Source organism: Balaenoptera musculus, chromosome 12, assembly GCF_009873245.2.
Source record: "Balaenoptera musculus isolate JJ_BM4_2016_0621 chromosome 12, mBalMus1.pri.v3, whole genome shotgun sequence".
NCBI classification, from domain to species: Eukaryota; Metazoa; Chordata; class Mammalia; order Artiodactyla; family Balaenopteridae; genus Balaenoptera; species Balaenoptera musculus.
In genome coordinates, this window is record NC_045796.1 from 29,051,977 (window position 1) to 29,073,725 (window position 21,749).

At 43.5% G+C, this 21,749-nt stretch overlaps 1 protein-coding gene across 1 annotated transcript; it reads left to right on the forward strand.

Annotated features, from left to right (window-relative positions):
• Positions 1-685: 685 nt before the first annotated feature.
• On the forward strand, positions 686-21,384 carry ALDH8A1 (aldehyde dehydrogenase 8 family member A1). The gene is made up of 7 exons (XM_036871539.1): positions 686-889; positions 4,071-4,218; positions 6,163-6,318; positions 7,920-8,069; positions 12,507-12,763; positions 14,613-14,774; positions 20,576-21,384. The coding sequence occupies exons 1-7, from the start codon at positions 740-742 to the stop codon at positions 21,026-21,028; spliced, it is 1,476 nt and encodes a 491-aa protein (XP_036727434.1). The 5' UTR covers positions 686-739; the 3' UTR covers positions 21,029-21,384.
• The last annotated feature ends 365 nt before the right edge of the window (positions 21,385-21,749 follow it).

Sequence of the window (21,749 nt, forward strand, 5' to 3'; positions counted from 1 at the left end):
ATCATGGACATGAGTCCTGGGTGTGTTACATACATTGTATATAGTTTGGGCTGATACCGTCATCTTCATGGCACATCTGGGAAGATGTGGGCTGCGGTGGCAGCCCTAGTTTTAGGATGGACAGTTCAGCAACAAGGCAGCCAAGGCAGAGAGAAACTGGTGGGTGATGGAAAGAGAAAGTCTGCCTTCAGCCACCTCGGAGGGTGAGGGCAGTGATGCACTGAGGAAAAAGCACATGATTTGGAGACAAAAGGACCCTTACCAACTATGCAATTTTGGACAAATTCACCTCTCCGAGGACAAAAGAGGGGAAGTAATGACCTTTACTTTCTATAGGATTGTTGTGTGGAATAAATGAGTAAATTCATGTGAAGACCTGCCTCAGGGCCTGGCACTTAATCAATGTTCGAGCAGTGAATAGTTTATAGTGTGAATCCAGTAAAATGATACACACACATGCCTTTTGACCATTTTAAAGGGCCATGAACACATAAGCTGATGTTTCTTTAACATATTATTATCCATTTCTCACAACGTACTGGACAGCTGTGAAATATTTGGGAACTCTCTTCATTCGGAGTTTGGAGACTGAAAAACTCTCGGAGAATGTCAGGTCACCTCCCACTTGCACTGATTGGCAGATGGGGTCACTGGGGCTGGAAGTGAGGAGGAGACTAAGTCAGGAGTCGGGAGAGTGGGGGGATAGCCTCCCTGAGCAACGCCAAGGGGAAGGGCAGGCATGTCCTCTCCTATGGCTGGAACAAGGGCCCTTTTGATGCTGGAAAATTTCATAGATGGGAAATTTTTACCTTGTAGCTCATACCTAGATTCCTATGATCCCTCTACAGGGGAAGTGTACTGCCGAGTGCCAAACAGTGGAAAAGAAGAGGTGAGTATATTCACTCAGAGAAGACTGAAATCTACTTTGCCTGTTGGTGATTTATGGTAACTTAATTTTCTGGGAGCAAAGGGGATTGAGAAATGGTGTAGGATTGTTAAACATTAGCAGAAGAAAGATTTTTAGTTCTAGGAAGATTTATTTTGTAATTGGGTATATATGATACACGGCACCAATCTCAGGTTACCATATGCAGAAACAAATAATCCAGGTAGCCTAACACAAAGCCACAACTCACAGACATTCCTTGATGGGTGCCTAGTAAAAAGCATTATTTGTAAGAATGATCAGTATTACTAAGTGATCCTTTTTCTCAACCAAGTGTTGCCTAAATTTGCCATTATATTCATGGATTTCCAAAAAAGGCATTACTTCACAAAAATTAACAAAATTTTAAAACCCAGGGATTTATTTTATATTATCCTGTAATAATTCTTCATGTCTTCAAAATATCTAGTAAAGTAAAACCAATCATTTGAATGATGAAATGCAGAATCAAATTCCTGCATATTTTTGAAGTTAAATTTAACACTACTTTTTCTTACTCAAAGTACTTAATGGCGCACACATTAAAACTTTTTTTCAGTGATGTAGAATTAATATTATTGAGGAGTTTTGTAAAATATTTGAGATATATTTGATTAGTTATTGCACTGAGAGTATAAATACATTTGGGGTGATAAATGTGGCTGATGAATGTATACTCATCTAAATGGATTTATGCTCAAATTAAATGGATTTTAATTTATTTTTTTAAGGCACAAAGAACTAGATTATTTAAAAGATAATTGTAGCCTTCATATGTAAATGAGTATTATATGCAAGGTTTTTTTAAAAAAAGAACTAAGCTATTCTTTCTCTACTGTTAATAATATTCTAAATCTGTCTTGCATTAAAAAAAAACCTTTAGACTTTTGGATTAAAGTTTGCAAATATTGGCTAATTTGTTGGTTAAACTGTAACCTGCAATTTTGTTTGCTTCAAGTGACCTGGGATAGATGTGGGAAATCCAGCTTTTCCAGCCCTCCTTGTCTCAGAATCCTTTCCAAAGTAAAGTTAAAATGGACAAGTATGCCAAATTCAGGTGAAATATTTTCTGCAGCTAATGAATGGCTCAGCCCTTGCAGAAGAGAGAATGAGGGATGGATACACCTGCTCGCAGAGGAATAGATATTTTGGATTTCCCAGCAATCCAGCTTGCAAACGTTCCATCTGATACCATAAATCCCAGGTTTTTCTGGCTTGAAAAATATGGTTACCATGCAAGCCACATGCCCAATTTCCCCAAAAGTCACTCACAGAAAGTGCTGCCAGTCTGTCAACAGGACTCCCATTCATTCAGCGTTTGCTTTGTGCTGTGCATTCACTAAGCCATTGAACACAAATTGTCCCAAATCTGAGTCATAACCGATAAATAAGACTCTTATCATCATCCTTATTTTACAGATCACAGCATGCTTAGATTAGTGGTCTCACACACACACTCGCAGTAGCATTTGCACTGTAGCATTGGGGTCCGACTGCCTGGCTTCAGAGATCAGCTGCACCGCTTAATACCTATGTTCTTGACCTACAGCTGAACCTCCCTGCGCCTCAGTCTCCTCATCTATAAAATGGGGATAATAATAATACCTACTTCAGAGTGTTGTTCTGAAGATTAAACAGACTGATATATGTAGAGCCCTTTGCATCTGGCATATAGTAAATGCTTTATAAGTATTATCTTTTGCTAATATTATTGTATGTAGTACATTATATGTGTTCTACATTAAATGGATGTAGGACATGTGACATAGGACAACTTAGAAAATATGACTGGACTTGAGTTTTCTGCTTTTCTAAAAGATCAGAGTTTTGCATCGACAACTATAGGAAGATTAGATTTGACGTTGACTGCTGTAGGTAGGAACCCTCCTCTTGTTGACTGGCAGCAGGGCGTCAACCATCAACTTTCCAGACATTTGTAATTAAAATGAGAATCCTTTTATACCTATTTTAGCTCAGCTGAAAGCGACTTTGTTCACATAAAGAAAACGAGAAGGCATGTAGATCCAATTTGGGGTGATAGGGCAGTTGAATTGTCAGATCAGGTAATACAAGAAAGATGCCGGAAGCTTGTGGAAAAAGATTCTGAGACTGAGCCTGGGTCCAGTGGTGGAAGAAAGCTGTGAGTGATTATAAGTGTCATGCATGTGAGAGAGGAGAAGGGAGAGACACAGCCTCTGGATTTGCCATCTCTGGAAAAGACATTGCTTAGACGTTTGCCTAAGAGAGGAGAAAGACGGCAGAAGCCCTGATAATTCATTCCGCCTCCATGAACTGGCTTTGCTGATACCTTCCTATACATTGTTTCCTTTTGGATTTAGCTCTAAAACCAGGTCCCCAAGCTATCTGTTCAACCCCAGATGCCCTCTTCTCCAACAGAGGACCTTTCCATTGGGCGGAGCCAGGCAGGGGACTGGACTGTGGTTATGCCATAGCAGGCCAGCCGTGGTCTTGGGAGCCACAGAGATCTGGGTTTGCATCCTGATTCTGCCACTTATTAGCTGTGTGACCTCTGGCAAATTACTTGAGCTCTCTGTGTTTCAGTTTCCTTATCTGTAAAACAGGCTTAGCAATACTCATGTTACAGAATTTTAAAAGGGATTTAATGAAATAATTTGTGTAAAGCATTTAGCACATTCCGTTATATATAAAAATTAGTCAATAAATAAATAATATGATCAGTCATTCCAAGTGAAAATGACAGTCCGGGATGTGATTTCAAAGAAACTTTTAGACTTTATCAAGTATGTCAAAAAGAGTTTAGAGATTCCATACATTAAGAGTTTAGAGATTCCATACATCTTAATTAAGTTTCCTTTCTCATATGATATTCAGAAATTTTCTATATTTTGAAATTATTGAAAACGTATACCTGCTGCTCAAATAGATTCTCTTATCGCCACATTCTGGATACCTTGGTCAAAATGGAGCATTTTTCTTTTTTGGGGGTGCCCCGGCTTTGCTGGTCATATAAATACCACTTTGTGGGCGACTCAGTACTGGGAGTGTCGAATACTTGAAATTAGGCAGAAAAAACGTTAGGCATGTACGGACCTGTGGATTCTGGATTCATCCAACCCTCGGCAGCAACAGTCTAAGGCGACCCTCTTCCATTTGCTCCTCCGAGATCGAAGCCGCGGTGGAGGCCGCCAGAGCAGCTTTTCCGGGCTGGTCTTCCCGGAGCCCCCAGGAGCGCTCGCAGGTGCTGCAGCGGCTGGCGGATTTGCTGGAACAGTCCCTGGAGGAGCTGGCCCAGGCTGAATCCAGGGACCAAGGTGAGAGGCACCTGTGCCGGCCTCTTCCCTCTTTCCCATGCTCGCTCTCTCTAGCGGAGCCGGGGAAGTGCACGCACTATCCTCCGGGTGGTTCACATGCTCATTCCAGGTTGTCAGTTGATCTCCTGCCTCTTAACCGTGTGGATGGAACTCAGGACACTTTCTTCATGTTACCCCCACCCAGCCCCTTGGACCCATCACCTAGCCCACCCACGTGCTTCTCACGGCAGTGGTAGAGGATGGAAAGCCAAACCAGCCAAGGCCTCCGAAGGCCGAGGCAACTGGCCCGCTTCTGCTTCATTCTGATGGCCAAAGCAAGTCAAGGCCCAACGCAAGTTCAAGAGGCAGGGAAATAAATACACTGTATATTTGGTGGAGGGAACTGCAAAGATATATGGCAAAGGGCATGGATATGGGGAGAGAGGAAGAATGAGGGCTGAGGGTGCAACCCTCCACTAGTTCTAAGTAGAGAGTTTCAAAGCAAATTTGTTTTTTTGTTTCTTTTCTTTTCACTACGTGATTCATTTATTATTTTTTAAATTTTAATTATTTATTTATTTATTTATTTTTGGCTGCGTTGTGTCTTCATTGCTGTGCGCGGGCTTTCTCTAGTTGCGGCGAGCGGGGGCTACTCTTCGTTGCGGTGCGCGGGCATCTCATTGCGGTGGCTTCTCTTTGTTGCAGAGCACGGGCTCTAGGCTCATGGGCTTCAGTAGTTGTGGCATGATATTTATTTTTCAATTGAAGTATAGTTGATTTACAATATGTTAGTTTCAAGTGTACAGCACAGTGATTCAGATATATATATATATACATATATACATACACATATACATATACATGTGACAGCTCTTCAAATTATCTTATATATGTATGTATGTATGTATATATACATATATATGTTCTTTTTCAGATTCTTATTCCTTATAGGTTATTACAAGATATTGAATATAGTTCCTGTGCTACACAGTAGGTCCTTGTTGGTTATCTATTTTATATATAGTAGTGTGTATATGTTAATCCCAACCTCCTAATTTATCCCTCCCCCTCCTTTCCCCTTTGGTAAACATAAGTTTGTTTTTTAAAAGCAAAGATGACTTGAAGAGCAGTCACACAGTTTTTTAGAAAGATTTCCGATATGTTGGTCACTGTTCCACTCCCAACACAATTTCCCAATTTTTTAAACTGCTTCCCAGAAGTCAGGGTAATGGAGTAAATGTCTGTAAATCTTTGTAATGATAAAGATCTTAGAAAAGGCCAAGATCTTTTTAGTTTATATGCGGGCTGTAAAGCAGCCTAAAGTTAAGAAGCAGCCTGACTCCAAACCCTTAAGAAGAAAATGCTTCCTGACACTGCAGAGTCTCCCTGTATCACTAAAGATAACTAAGGAACAATCCATGTAAGCATATATCTAGGATGTGCATGGGGCACATGATGGGTGAGCAAGGGCCACACAGCATCCTGTGCCAGGTTCCCATCAGTGGTTCTGCCATGTGTCCATCTTAGTGACTCCACTGTGTGTTGAGGGGACAGTTAATATCATCACGTGCTTTTTTGGTGATGTGCAAATACAGCTGTCTTAACACCCATTATTCCAACCCCTCTGTAGCATGTCCAAAGCTTGGTGATTTTGAATTGAAAGAGCTGGTGTGGGTGAAGTGATAGCATCTGGTGAATTCCTGATGATGGCTATGAATTGTTCATTCCACAAAACAAGATTATTTGACTCAACTCTAACCCCCTCTACTTCATCTTATAACCTCACATCTAATTGTTTCATAGTTTTATCAAACTATGATCAACGATCTCTGTAACCAAGGAATGCGCATCCCAGACTGGAAGAAACAGAGGCTACTTCAGTGTGAGCTAGGATACGTGTGTGGTATTGCCTCCTCCCAGTCCGAGGTGAAGAACACTGACAGTGCCCTTGTTGACTTCTTATAGGGAAAACCCTAACCCTGGCGAGAACCATGGACATTCCCCGGTCTGTACAGAACTTCCGGTTCTTCGCTTCCTCCATCCTGCACCACACGTCCGAGTGCACACAGATGGACCACCTGGGCTGTCTCCACTACACGGTGCGGACCCCCGTGGGCATCGGTAGGTGCTGCAGTGAAAGCCTGGACCACAGCTGCACGTAGAGTTGCTCAGTCAGCCCTGTAGAATTGATCTAAAGGAATAGACTTAAAAAAAAGGAAAGTAGAAATTTCTTCTACTTTATCTGAAATTTAATTGCCCTTAAAAATCCAATTCTAGTTTATTTCCTTTGTGTCAAATTCCTTAGTTATTCCTGGAACATTGTTCTGGAGGAATCACAGAAAAAAAGAATGATACTGATTATAAATTCACAATCCAGGATTTTTTGTCACTTGTAATTAAAAAAAAAAAATTATTTCCAGAGAGCGTTGTGGTTAAGATCATAGATTTTAGGTTATGTGTGGGGTAAATGATTTAACTTTTGTGTGCTTCAGTATCCTGAGATGGAAACTGGGAGGATGGTTTAATTTTATCTTTATATATCTTTATGTGAATTATGTAAATTAGTAAGTGTAGAGCACTTAGAACAGTGCCAGGTACATGGTAAATAAGCCTTGACTGGATTATCTACTTCCCTCTTTCATGTCTCTGCTTCTTGCCCTTTAGAGGACATATAAATATCTGCAATAACTAAAAATGTCCACTAGATGGCACTGTTTCCTCTGAGAAAAAAACAACCACCGTCCATATTTTACTAGTTATGTTTTATGATAGAATAAAAGAAGGTAAGTTAAAGGGGAAGAAAATGGAACATTTTACCTGAGCCCTTCAGAAATGGTATTTTCAAGGCATTATAAAAGCTCAAACCTCCTCCTAAGAAGTATGCTAGTACATTATGCTGCAAAAATATTATCCCCTAAAGAGCAGATTTTTCAGTGGGAAATTTAATAATGTAAACTATGTTCACTTTCATAGCTCAGGATTGAGGGCAGAGTATAAAATAAGGTGAATCCACTTACTTATTCATAATGTAGGTTTTATTTTTACACGTTTTATGGTCAGAAGCCTAGGTGGTTTCAGAATGTTACATGGAGACCCACTGTAGATGTTGGTTCTGTTACTTACCCAGCAAACCTATCTGGTCAGGGTACAGATGAGAACCTAGAAAGATTTTTTTTTTTTTTTTATTAAAAAATACTCTGGGTTAGCTAAAATGGATTTCACAGTCTCAGAACCTATTGCTCTTATTTTACAAAAAATTCTGAACAGCTTGAGATTTTCTGTCTCAATCCACAAGAGATTAGAAACAGAGATGGAGAAATTTAGAAGAAATAGTAGCTGGCCTGTTTGATAATGAGGAGGGAGAAGTTTAAACAGTGCAGAGATCAGTCTACAAATCTCAAAACTGATCACATTCTGAGAATGTTTAGGGAAAGGTGGCAGTCTTTTAGCCCCAGAACTTATATTGCTGTTGTTCATAAATATAATTGTAAGTCATCAAGAAAAGAGTAAACTGTACTCCTGATTATAGTTTTAAAAGGTACAGCTGCTTGTAATACAGTTTAGAATTAGTTCCCTGAAGTTGGCTACAAAAGTTTGGGATTTTGGAAGAGTAAGCTGAAGTTTGGTGTAGCATGAAGGAGTTTTCATTCCTAAAGCCTCTCTGGCCCATCTGCTTTGAGGGGCATGTCATTGCTGGCAATGCTTCTGTTATCCTCTGTTAGCTGGTCTGATCAGTCCCTGGAATCTGCCCCTCTACTTGCTGACCTGGAAGATGGCTCCAGCTATCGCTGCTGGCAACACTGTGATAGCCAAGCCCAGCGAGCTGACTTCTGTGACCGCGTGGATGATGTGCAAACTTCTGGAGAAAGCAGGTAACCGGGAGATGGGGTTTAAGGGGGGGCACGCGGTCGGCTTTGGAGATGTATGTTTTGTAGGCTTCAGCCACCATAGGGTCACTGACATTTGAAAAGTTATTTTGGATAGAAATCTGCTCAGCACCGAAACAGATCCCAGGGACATCTCTGATTTTTTGTTTCCCTGATTCTCTTCTGAGAAATCCCCTTCGTCCACGGGGTTCGTGCCCACTGATTCCTTTATTCATCCCGCAGGACAGCTCCTTCCTGCAGGGGCTCCACGGGCAGTCCCCTGAGCACTGGATAGCAGTACAGCAAACGGCTTAAAGAGCTTGATCAACTCAGACACCAGCCTGCCCCAGACAGTGTCTCCAATAGTCAGTTTAAATCCTACGTTTGAACCACAAGTGGATTTTGATGAAAAGAAGAATATTGCTAGGTACCTCTCTGGTTTGCACAGCTATAGAATGCCTAAGAGAAACAGCCCATGTTCAAGAGAATTGAATAGACACCCCTCAGTTTTCCCTGCATTTGGAACCACTGCTGAGATGCTGATTCACTATGGTTCCTTGTCCTCCTTCTGCTGATGGTTTGAAACGTGGAGGGTGTGTTCCCGGTTTCGCCTGGAGTGTTCAGCCGACACCGCACCAGGGTTGGAAGGTCGCAGGCAGGAGGCTCTAGCTTGTAACCCACAGGAAGCCCCTCACTGTTAGGCCCTCAGCTCATGTCTCTGCCCAGCCTGGGTGGGAATGATGGGCAGGTGGCGGGGAACAGGCTCTGTCAGCCTCTGCTGTGCTCGCTTCCTTCAAGCCCACAGAGGAGGTGTTGCTGGGCTCACTTAGATCCATAGAAGGGGTGGTTGGTGAGAGCCCGTCTCTCTCCTGGATGCCTTTTCTCTCAAAGCAAAAACATACACATTGGCTTCCAGGAAAGTTGAGCCAGTTCCTACCCCAGGGTTTAGATGACAGGTTAGATTGTGCCCGTTTAGGGAAGAGCATTGGGCCCCATGACCCTAGTTTAGCTGCCCATTTCCCTTGTATCCTATGGAGGAATGAGGCCACCCAGCCTAGACCTTTGGGATGATGTCGACGGCTGCCCTAGGCCTCTGGAAGGTGCATGATATGGACATCCCTACCTCCCTCCTGTCCCAGAACGTGCCATCCCTCCCTTACAAAAGAGACCGCATTCTATCCCTTTCTTTGCAAAATCGAATCTCTAGTATCTGCAAAGGTCCAAGGTGTTTTTCTTCCCTGCCTCTTGACTGCCGGTTCCCTGGTGTGAGATAGAAGTGGGGCCTCCGCTCTGCTTTCATCCTGTGTTGGATACACAGGGAGCTGGGGAGGGTGCCACAGAGCCGTGTTCCAGAGACCACTCACTCCTAAAATCAGCTACATCTTTTTTATTTTAATTAATTAATTATTTATTTTTGGCTGTGTTGGGTCTTCGTTTCTGTGCGAGGGCTTTCTCTAGTTGTGGCAAGCAGGGGCCACTCTTCATCGTGGTGCGCGGGCCTCTCACTATCGCGGCCTCTCTTGTTGCGGATCACAGGCTCCAGACGCGCAGGCTCAGTAGTTGTGGCTCACGGGCCCAGTTGCTCCGCGGCATGTGGGATCTTCCCAGACCAGGGCTCGAACCCGTGTCCCCTGCATTAGCAGGCAGATTCTCAACCACTGCGCCACCAGGGAAGCCCCTCAGCTACATCTTGATCTATGGTGATTTCTCTTTTCTAATCACCCTCTTCTTTCATATAGCCCAGAACCTGGTCTGCATGAGAGTTTTATGTTTCCATTTATTTACCCAGCATTGCTCTTATTCTTGTGAATGAATAAACCTATTGTACCAAAACAGTCCTTCCCTCCCTCCCATCCCCACTCCCTCCCTGGGCTGGCTTTGCCAAACTTTCCTCCTCCAACAAACACTGAGAGTATGATGGTCCAGTTGCCCCTGACATGAGCCCTCAGTTTCTCCACTGGGATTGGGAGGGAGTGTGAATTACATCACTTAATTCTGCTTTAGAGCACTCTAAGAGAAGCTTGCAATAGTGTAAGAAAAGAAAGCTAAAACGACCTGCTAAGGCATTCTGGGTATTTCGACAGCTAGCTCCTCTAGTCCGTGGCATTCAAACAGACTTGGTAAATGAACTTCCTTTGAAATAAAATCATCGAATATTTATATAGGTACACCATGAATACCTCTTTGGGAGCCCTAAAATATTTGGTTTTTTCCCTTGGGGGCACCAAACGTTTGCTCTCATTCCTGAAGTGTCCACTGACGGCAGATTTCTGGCCCTTCCTATTAATTTTGGTTCTGCTCTATTTAAGCTTAAAATTTTCCTCGTCGTGACCCAGGCACATCCTGGCACTGGAGGGGCTTCCTTCCCTTTGCTGTCTCTTAGCCACCTACTCTGAGTTTTACTGAATTGTTATTTGCCAATTAAACTGCCTTCTTTCTCTTATAACCAGAATCTTTTAAGGGTAGAAGGCAGATTTATCTAGAAAAATTTCATTAGTGTCTGGATCAAATGGCAAAATGGTTCTGAGAAATACTGGCCAGTAGATAGGTCTTAACTTATTAACATCGGAGCTCAAGGAAACGTAATCAATCAATGTATTAATACGACGTACCTCACAGAGCTGTTGGGAGATCGAAAGGGTGTAGCCCACTTACAGCAATGACCAACCCACAGGAAGTACCCAATAAATGTGAGCGTTTACTGGTACTCTTTAAATGTTTTATTTTTATTTTTTATTCTCATAAAAATTATTTTAATAGCATACATATGTAGCATTATATCTTCTTTTTCATTAACTTATTTATTCATTTATTTATTAATAGATCTTTATGGGAGTAAAATTGCTTCACAACACTGCATTAGCTTCTGTTGTACACCAAAGTGAATCAGCCATATGCATACGTGTGTCCCCACATCCCCTCCCTCTTGAGCCTCCCTCCCACCCTCCCTATCCCACCCCTCTAGGTCATCGCAAAGCACTGAGCTGATCTCCCTGTGCTATGCGGCTGCTTCCCACTAGCTATCTATTTTACATTTGGTAGTGTATGTATGTCGATGCTACCCTCACTTTGCCCCAGCTTTCCCCTCCCACCCCGTGTCCTCAAGTCCCTTCTCTATGTCTACATCTTTATTCCTGCCCTGCCACTAGGTTCATCAGTACCTTTTTCTTTTTTTTTTTTTAGATTCCATATATATGCGTTAACATACAGTATTTGTTTTTCTCTTTCTGACTTACTTCACTCTGTATGACAGACTCTAGGTCCATCCACCTCACTACAAATAACTCAGTTTCATTTCTGTTTATGGCTGAGTAATATTCCATTGTATATATGTGCCACATCTTCTTTATCCATTCATCTGTTGATAGACACTTAGGTTGCTTCCATGTCCTGGCTATTGTAAATAGAGCTGCAATGAACAATGTGGTACATGACTCTTTTAGAATTATGGTTTTCTCAGGGTATATGCCCAGTAATAGGATTGCTGGGTCACATGGTAGTTCTATTTTTAGTTTTTTAAGGAACCTCCGTACTGTTCTCCATAGTGGCTGTATCAATTTACATTCCCACCAACAGTGCAGGAGGGTTCCCTTTTCACCACACCCTTTCCAGCATTTATTGTTTCCAGATTTTTTGATAATGGCTATCATTAATTTATTTTAAATGTGATGCGTTAAAAAAAATTTTTTTAATGGGTATTCATTCTATATGGCAAAGTAGGCCATGGCACAGTGGATACAATGAAAGGCAAAACACAGACCCCCATGTCTGCCCTTGGCTGGAGAACCTTCTAGTGGTCGATATGTAATGAACAGGAAAACCCATAAAACACATAAATGAATACATGCAGATATGGAGCAGTAGAGTTTTGTGATAGAAAAGATTGGGGCACCTACTCGGGGGTGTTCTTGGTCAGTCAGTCTTAGAGGGTGATGGTGCATCCGTATCATGGGGAGCCGGACCTTCAACTCAAGACTCACCTTCCTGGGGGAGCCCTCCGTCACTCCCCTGGGCCGAGGTAGTCAGTCTCTTCTCTGGCTTCTTTAGTGCATGAATGCCCCGTCTTCTTCACATTTGCCCACTGAACTGTGAGTCGCAGATGCCAGCTTGGAGCAGGGCTCTCCTCCCTCCTGGGGCCCGACCTGCCTGAGGATGTATTTGTATCTTCAGCCCCTGAGGCCCAGTCAATACTATGGAATGAAATATATAGAATGTTCAACGCTGCATTTTTCTAGGACAAAGCCCCCGGAGAAATCCCACCCGGGGTATAGCATAGGCACAGGTGATGCTCTAGTCCTTGTTTTGCTACTGAACCAGAGACAGCCGTTAACATTCCCTCCCAACCCCATTCACGCCGTTGAACTTTGAAGGAGAATCTCCATGTAACCTGAAGTCCTCGACATACTGAGAGAATCACTGAAACCGATACTGCTTCCCATCCAGGTGTTCCACCAGGTGTGGTAAATATTGTGTTTGGAGTGGGGCCCAGGGTAGGCGAGGCCCTGGTGTCCCACCCGGAGGTGCCCCTCATCTCCTTCACTGGGAGCCAGCCCACGGCCCAGCGGATCACACAGCTGAGTGCTCCCCACTGCAAGAAGCTCTCGCTGGAGCTGGGGGGCAAGAATCCTGCCATCGTCTTTGAAGATGCCAACCTGGAAGAGTGTGTCCCCACAACAGTCAGGTCCAGCTTTGCCAACCAGGTATATCCTCTGGGTTTTTTCTTCCCCTTTGTTTATTTGCTTGTTTTTAACTCAGTAGCCCTGTCAAGCTGGATCCGTTGCATCACAGTGCAAAACTGGGGTGAGTAAGTCAATCCAGGACTATTTCAGTGCAAGGAGAATGGTTACATTGTGTTACTCCATTGACTATCTGTTCAATCATAATGTCACTCAGAAGCCCTGTGGCGTCTCCTGTGCAGCAAACTCCTCTTCTTGAGTTACACGGCTTTTATCGGGTGATGACTTCTTTTTTGCTTCTCCAAGCTTCCCCATTCCTTTATTTATAGTTTTCCCAGTCTTTTCCTGCTGTCCAGGTGTCCTAGCTCCTGGAAACCTTATTATCCCTCCCCAAAGCATCCCAAATACATTCGCACACTTAGAAATAAATACCTGAACCAGTCTCAAGCAAGTTTCTTAACTTAACGTCATGGAGGAGCCTTGGGCAACTTTGTTTCTCCTGATTGTTGAATGGGTTGTTGTGAAGATGAAATATCAATGTGATGAAAATATTTATTTATGCATATATGTACAATCATACATACACAATACTGACAAGTCCAGAATGTGGTTTGTAAACTATTAGATGTTATGTTCAAATGATGATAAGGATGATTTTTCACTCAGAAATCTGTTAGCGCCTCTCCCTGGAACACTCAGTACCTCTACTTGGATGTCCAGTAGCATCTGAAACTTAACCTGTGCAGAGCAGAACTCTTGATTCCCCTCCCTCTCCTTTCCCTGCGGTACCTCTGCTCTCCCCGCCTTGTGTTTGCCTCTCCAGGGAAGAGACTACCATCCACTCTGAGACTCAGGCCCCAAATCTGGGACTCATCCTTGTTCTTACTTTCTCTTTTCCCTATACCTCACTAATCCACCAACAGGTCCTGTTAGTTCTATCTTTAAAATCTATCCGGAATCCTATCACTTCTCCAGAGCATCTATGCCAGTTTCCTTACACTTTTGGGGTCCCATGCCCCTTTAAGAATTTGTTAACCTCAGTGGACTCCTATCACTTTTCTCATCTCCATTGATCCTGCCTGGTCCAAGCTACCTCCACTTATCTGAATGTCTGAAAAGCTCTCTTAACATTCCCCTGTTCCCACTCTCATTCTCTCCAATTCTATTCTCCACACAGCTGCCAGAATGATCATTTTAAAATGTAAGTCCGATCCCATCGTCTTGCTGCTTAAAGCCTTCCATGGTCCTTTCATGATACTGCAGATAAAATGCAAGCTCTCTGTGAGTCTATGAGCCTTTAAGACCCTGTGTGATGTTGCCTCGCTCCTCACCTCCTGCCTTCGTCTTCTACATCCCTCTGACCCTTGTCCCTGCCTCCATCCCCACCCTCAGCCCCACTCACCTTCCTGCTTTTCCTCACACACTCCAAGCTCATTCCTGTGGCAGGTCCTTTACATTTACTGCTGAGAATTCTCTTCCTTCAGATCTTCATCCATCCAGCTCCTTCACGTCAATCAAGGGTCAGTTCAAATATCCCCTGTTCACCAGTGCCTTCCAGGACTCCCTTTAATAAAAGGGAGTAAAAGCTGCACCCCCCCATTATTTTCTATTCTCATTCTCTGCTTAGTTTTCTTGTATTGTTTTGGTCACAACCTGAAGTTATATTGTTCATTGAGCTGTACTTGTGCTATTGCCTGTCTTCCCCATAAGACAGTGCATTCCACATGGTGAGACTTCATCTTGTTTACCACTGTCTCCCATTGTACAGACTAGTGCCTGATACGTGACAGGTGTTCAGAAGTGCAGGGTGATCTATCCATGAAGGAGTGGGCCCTCCTGTTTTGTCATTGTCCTCATGTGTCATTCTTGGCAGGGTGAAATTTGCCTCTGCACCAGCAGGATCTTTGTCCAGAAGAGCATCTATAGTGAATTTTTAAAGAGGTTTGCAGAAGCTACCAGAATGTGGAAAGTTGGCATTCCCTCTGACCCATCAGCCGACATGGGAGCTCTGATCAGTAAAGCTCATTTGGAGAAAGTAAGTAAATCCCTGTGTGTAAGTTACAGAAAGAGTTCTTATTTTGAGAGGAGCTCAGCACGAGGCATAACACCATCTGTGCTTTGAAATACTGTTGATTACTACCCTATTTTTTAATAATTATGATCTGTGGGAAATTGTCTCTGGATACAGAGTCTGAAAATGTTAGAGATGAATACACAAATGTAGTCCAGGTTAAAGCAGCATCTACATGAAATAAATGAACTTGAGAAGTCAGTAAAGAGATGCCACCAGTAGAGTGAGGAAGGCAAATTGCAGAGAATAAAGGTCAGGTGATGGGAATGATGTGGGCTGAGAGTGGCAGGGATTTCCACCGGTAGATGTTCCCAGTCAGTCCCCAGGCAGTAAGGTTCTGCCTCTGGCTTACAGCAAACGGGAGTCCAGAAGTACGAATCCAATCCAAATGATGCGGCCCTTCGTTGGTGGGGTGACTTGTTGGGGGGACCTCCGTGGGAGAAGCCATTGATGTTCTCTGGATGGCTTATGGAATTTGGGTCTTCAAGGCCATTTTAATTCATTACCTGATGGGACTCCCAAAATAAGTCATAGAATTTCAGAGCTAAAAAGACCTCATTTTCAGCTGTAGTAACTCAGGCCAACCAAGGGTAATGGTAATACACCCCTATCAGTTAACCAGTGAGGGACAGAACCTTTACTTAAGTTTGAAGAACTCTCTGACCCTGCACAGATTTGGTAGACTTACTACGCTTTAACTTTTACCTTCGCTGTAGTGTGGAGCACAGATGCCCGTAGGTGGGAAGGTGTAGTCTCAGTCTTGTTGGTCTCTTCTTATTTGTTTTCTCAGTAAAATGGGAAGCAGGGTGAGGAGGGGAGATGGTGTTGAAGGTTTCAAGAAGGAGGAAAAGGTGTGAGATAGTCTTGCAGGAGATCAGGAGAGAGAATGGGCTTCGAAGTGACCGTGTTGTCGCCGGGGCAGCTCCAAGGGCTCACCTGGAGCTGTGATCATTTATGATCACATTAAATAAATATGTGGTCATTTATTTAAAGTGAGACCGGCCAGCATGACTGTGTTTTCCTCCAGTCAAATTCACCTACAAGACTGCAGGCACATGGGCAGCCATCCCCAGAGTGCCTGTGGTGGACCCACAGTTGTGGATGTTCCCACCCTCGTGGAGTGAGGCATCACCAGGTGCAAGAGGCTCCCTTGTCCTCCCTTATCTGGCTGTTCTAGACACATGTGTGCTACCTGCCCACACATGCAAATAAGTGGTGAAAAATAACCTCCTGCATGTTCCCGAATGCTTTCTGTGGCACAGAATTAACTTCCCAGAAGCATCTTCCAGTAGACTCAGGCCATGGTGTCATCTAAGGTCCCCTTTGCAATTCACCATTCACCTGAGACTCAAAGTTCTCTTTATCAACTCAGCAGAGAAACTGTTCTTCCATCGTGGGCACTGTTATAATAACTATTTAAGTTCCCCAATGAGGGGAGGTGTATCAGTGAAACAAATCAAAGTATTTGACTTTCCTGTAGCAGTTGAAAGATTTGTAGCCCCCTGTCTTTTGTGTGTGAGAGAAACTGTCTCACACACACTGTCTTTTGTGTGTGAGAGAAACTGGTGCCATTCATTGACTCCTATTGGTGGTTAGGGCTTTTCTCTGTTGTACTCTGAGTATTTGTCCCTTTTTCCTCACATAGTGAACTTGGGTCAAATACAGGCTCACCAGGTTTCAATGTATTGTAACGCCTGTGGGCTTTAATACAATATTTGTGATGCTCAGCGTATCCCTGCTGGCCCAAAGGGGCCCTCTCTTTAGCCTGCCCCCCCAATGCCCTCCTGAGCTCCAGCGCAGGCCCTCCCCGAAGCATTTCTGCTCTCTGACAGCAAGCAGCCTCAGGCCATGTGAGTTGTTCTGCCCCACACGGGCAACAGGACCTCTGTCTACTGAGCCCTGGTTCCTTTCAGTGGAGAATGGTAATCAAGGTCCTATGGGTGCCCCTTAGATGATGCCCCATGATAACGAGACAGCCAAGAGGATGTGACTTAAAGCCCGGTTGTGCTGAGCTCATATGCTGCCCTTTTAAGAAGTCCATCTCGGAAAGATGGTAGTTCATCACAGAAAGCTCCACGGTTCTATTGCTTCTAAGGGGGAAGATTTTGCACGGTGTTAAAAATAGTTTTTCATTGTTACAAACTTAAAAATAGTGTTTATCATAAGCCATTTATTTTTATTTTTTAAGGAAGAACAATAAAGATGGTATTTCCATTATCCCACCACACATAGAGCTTCGGGTAGCTGTGGGGTTTCCCTTGGGTTGTGGTCCTGTAGGTAGATCCCTCCTCTCAGCTCTGCTCACGGTCCCCCCCCCTCCCCAGTATAGAGTCTCAGAACCATCCTGCTGTGGCTCAGAGGGTCCCTGGACACCTGCCATCCTTACTACTCCGCCCAGAACACATGTGTCTGGATGCAAGGAGTCACAGCTTTACCCTCTGGGTCTCTCACCAGGTGGGCCCCTGATGGGGGGCTTTCAGCTCAGGTCTTGTGAGGAAGCCCTAGGTGTCTCTGCCCTTTGAGAGGGAGCCAATGGAAGCAGCTTGGGAAGTGTATGTGTGTCTTTTTCAGGCTGTGACTCTTTTCAGTTCAGTGTGCCAAACCGTGATCTGGGATCAAGGCGGCAGCAGGCACACTCCACTGGCAGTGGTCTTTCCTCGCCTTTCGCCAGGAAGCTTTGGGGTCTGTGAGCCAAGGAAGGGCCGGCTGCCATCTTTGCATTCCACCCCTCCTCTTCTGCAGTAGGTCTCTGTCTTCTCCAAATCACATTAAGGGACTTCCCTGGCGGTCCAGTGGTTAAGACTCCGTGCTTCCACCGCAGGGGGCACGGGTTTGATCCCTGGTCACCTGGTTGGGAACTAAGATCCTGCATGCCGTGCACAGCCAAAAATAAATGAATGAATGAATAAATAAATAAATCAAATTAGCCACGGGATCTTTGTTTCCATCCTGTGGGATTGCAGTGACAGAAGAATCCAGCTAGAGGCTGTGACAGTTGTTTTGTAATGGCCAAGGGCTCCTAAGTGCAAGTGTGACTTCGTAGGTTCCCAGGACGGCAGCACGGACCCACAGGAAATGGCAGGTGATTCTATCCTCAGGGAATGCAGAAAAATCTCCCTTGCCTATTTCACAGGGTTGCTTTTTGTTTTCATTTTTGTTTTTCTTTTGACTCTCCAGAATCCTTCCCTGCTTGACTGTCTGGAGAATCTGGCTCTAGGCCAGCCTTCCAAAGATGCAAATAACCAGAGGGAGAGAATCCTTGAGTGTTGACAGTGAGGCGGGGGGAAGCACAGAGGAAGTTCACGGGTATATCCCCCAATAAGGCCAGGCTTCAGGTCTAACTAAGGTCCACTCTTGCGGTTTCCCGTCCTCCTCTGTCAGTTAACCCCGCACCCCGACATACACAGTGGGGAACATCCCTGAAGTCTCTTAGCTCGTGAGTGTCAGATCGTGCATTATATCATCATCATCATCACCATCACCAGCAACATCAACACAAACGACAGCAGCTGACTTTCAAAAGACTTACTATGTGTCAGGTATCACACTAAGTATTTTACATATATTATTTTATTTAGTCCTCTCAAGAACCCTATGAATAGGTGGCACAGTCAATCCCATTTTTCCAGTGAGGAAATTGAGGCATAGAGCTTTTTTTTTTTTAATTTATTTTTGGCTGCATTGGGTCTTCGTTACTGCGTGTGGGCTTTTCTCTAGTTGTGGCTAGTGGGAGCTACTCTTCGTTGCGGTGTGCGGGCTTCTCATTGTGGTGGCTTCTCTTTGTTGCGGAGCATGGGCTCTAGGCGTGCGGGCTTCAGTAGTTGTGGCACACGGGCTCTAGAGCGCAGGCTCAGTAGTTGTGGCGTGCGGGCTTAGTTGCTCTGCGGCATGTGGGATCTTCCCAGACCAGGACTCGAAGCCATGTCCCCTGCACTGGCAGATGGATTCTTAACCACTGCGCCACCAGGGAAGTCCAGGCGTAGAGTAATTAAAATCCCTCAGCTGGTAAGTGGAGGAACTGGGATTTGAGCACTGCTGTGCTCCCGAGCCCACTCTTCTAACCTCTATGCTTTGATTTTATGGCCAAAACTATTCAATATTAAGTGCTAACTACTCTCTGCTCTCTCCTCTCAAGAAAAGGTTTTATAAGAATATTTCATTGCATTTTATAGCACATTAACAGTTACAAAGTGGTTTTCCTGGGCTGCAAGTGTAGATATCATTGTGTCATCCAATGATACTTTCTCTAGAAAAGAAATTCAGTTTAGTGTGTAATTTATATGTTAAATAATTTGATAAGTTCACAATTTGAAAACTGACACTTCTGGTATTTTATTATCCCAAGAGCTTCAAAGAGAGAATCATGTAATTTTGTTTAGACATAATCATCTAAAACCAGAGCGCTCCTTGCACGGTTTGAATCACTGATAAAAGTTCTGGCTCTGCATCCAGCAGGGGCCTCTGGAGACTCATGTGCACTCGCCTTGTTCACACAGGATGCTGCCTCTGGCGTCTTTTAATTAATGTGACCGGGTTGCTTCAAAAGAGCAAGAGAGTTGGGGAAGGAAAAGTCCAGATCTATTGTGGACTCTACCCACAAACTCAACGAGAGCTTTTCTGGGAAAGCTTTGAGATCATTGTTCATGTTGGGGAGGAGGAATAGTGGAGAATATAAAGCTCTACCAAATGCTCTATTTTTCAAATGTCTTTGACTTCATGGCTTATTAAGTGTTCTATAAACTGAAGCAAAATTAATAATGAGACAACATTATCTTTTTATTTTTACATGGCAAACATATAGCTCTACAATGAATATAGTTCCACCATGGAGTACTAATCTGATACTGGGGCAGAATGCTCAGATAGATAAATGATAATCCGTAGGATTCCAAAATATCATTCCAAACTTTACCCTGCCTTTGATGTACTATTTGACTGTTGTTTTAGACTTTTAATTTTGGGGATTACTTTTCTACTTCTCCTATGCTTATAATGCCCCTCAAGGGTAGAAGAGTGTATCATTGTGACTTCAACAACATTTTCAAATATAAATAGATATACCATTATTATAATGAGTCATTTCTATAACCAATATTAAAAACCATCTGTCATTATCTCCGAGTCACTGGGTCAACTTATTACATAATTTATTTCCCATTATTGTGAGCTTTACTCTATTACCTAGATATATTTTCACAATATAATCAGTGCTGAGATGAGACATTAGAAATTATTTGTTCTGGAAGCTCAGCTATTGAAGGGCACCCTGGCCTTTAATTAAGTCTTATACACCATTCAACTTCCCATTTTCTGCAATGGACATAGTCTCCCCAAAAGTGAGAAAATATTAGTCTGTGTGTTTAACTACTGAATATACCTGAGTGTGAGTTCTAGCTTTACTGTTTATTATCCGTTTGAACCCTCTACCCTTTCTGAGGCTCAACTATATAATCAGCAAATAGGGGATAATAATACGCAGTTAATAGTTTTGAGAGAATTATGTGAGAATGTGAGAAAAGCATTTATCTGCATGCCTAGCACTTAGACATTAAATAAAAAACTCTCCTCCTCTTATCTATGAGGGCTGAATGCCCAGATAATAGTTAGAGCACTTCTGCACTCAGGCTTACTTAGCAGCTGAGTGAAAATATAATCAACGTTAGATTTTGGGGGGGAACGACCTTATACATCTTGATGCTTCAAAAATATTGAATTTTCTCTGCTTTGTGTGAAGACAAACGATAAGTTGCTTTTTACCTCTCCAGGTCAGAAGTTACATCAAGAAAGCTCGCATGGAAGGGGCCCAAATTCTGTGTGGTGAGGGAGTGGATAAGTTAAACCTCCCCCCCAGGAATCAAGCAGGGTACTTCATGCTTCCCACGGTGATAACAGACATTAAGGACGAGTCCTGCTGCATGAAGGAAGAGATATTTGGTCCAGTGACGTGTGTCGTCCCCTTTGATAGTGAAGAGGAAGTGATTCAAAGAGCCAACAGCGTTAAATATGGACTGGCCGCCACGGTGTGGTCAGGCAACGTGGGGCGTGTCCACCGGGTGGCCAAGAAGTTACAGTCAGGCTTGGTCTGGACCAACTGCTGGCTCATCAGAGAGCTGAACCTGCCTTTCGGGGGGATGAAGAGTTCTGGGGTGGGTAGAGAAGGAGCCAAGGACTCTTATGAATTCTTCACTGAAATCAAAACCATCACCATTAAACACTGACCTTGGCCAATGGAGAAGCTGTTACGATTGATGCCTGGCTGCGGAGAATCAGTCGTCCAGTGTGGTGAACGGAATTCCTGGCATAAATTTCAGCCATATCTTGACTCAGCAGAAGGTTATCTCTATAGCTTATCCTCTGTACTTAGTATTTTTACCCTCTGGTGAAGAGATGCTGTCTCTTTTCAATGAAGAGTTGAAGAATACGAAGGCACAAAAAGGAAGCCAGACAACGATCAGGCTCCTCTTAACTTGTGTCTTCACAGTATGTTTTCATCATTTTGATAAAATTCTTGGAAATTCACAGATAACCAGATTTATTTTTTTCAATTGCAAGTATATGGTAAAAAAAAAAAAAATCTACAAAGCCAAGAGAAACAAATCACCATAATTTCTACCTTTGGGGAGATTGTAGGGATTGTCTCCCCATCCATCAGGCACGGGCATGGCTCACTGGTAATTGACTGTACCTCATTATGCAAGGGGGCCGTGAATGTTGATGATGTACTTTACATGGGGTTTGTCAGAGCAGGCATATAAGGTAGGTCTCACTAAATATATCTGTATAAGGACAAAGAAGAATAAAATAACTACTACTTTTGGAGGAAACTTAGAACAAGGAGAGTTTGATCCATTCCTACTATGGAGTCTAATCAATTCCAATTCTTAGTGTATGTATCTCAGGAGACTTAAAATTTACTAATCCTAAAGGAAGCAATAAATG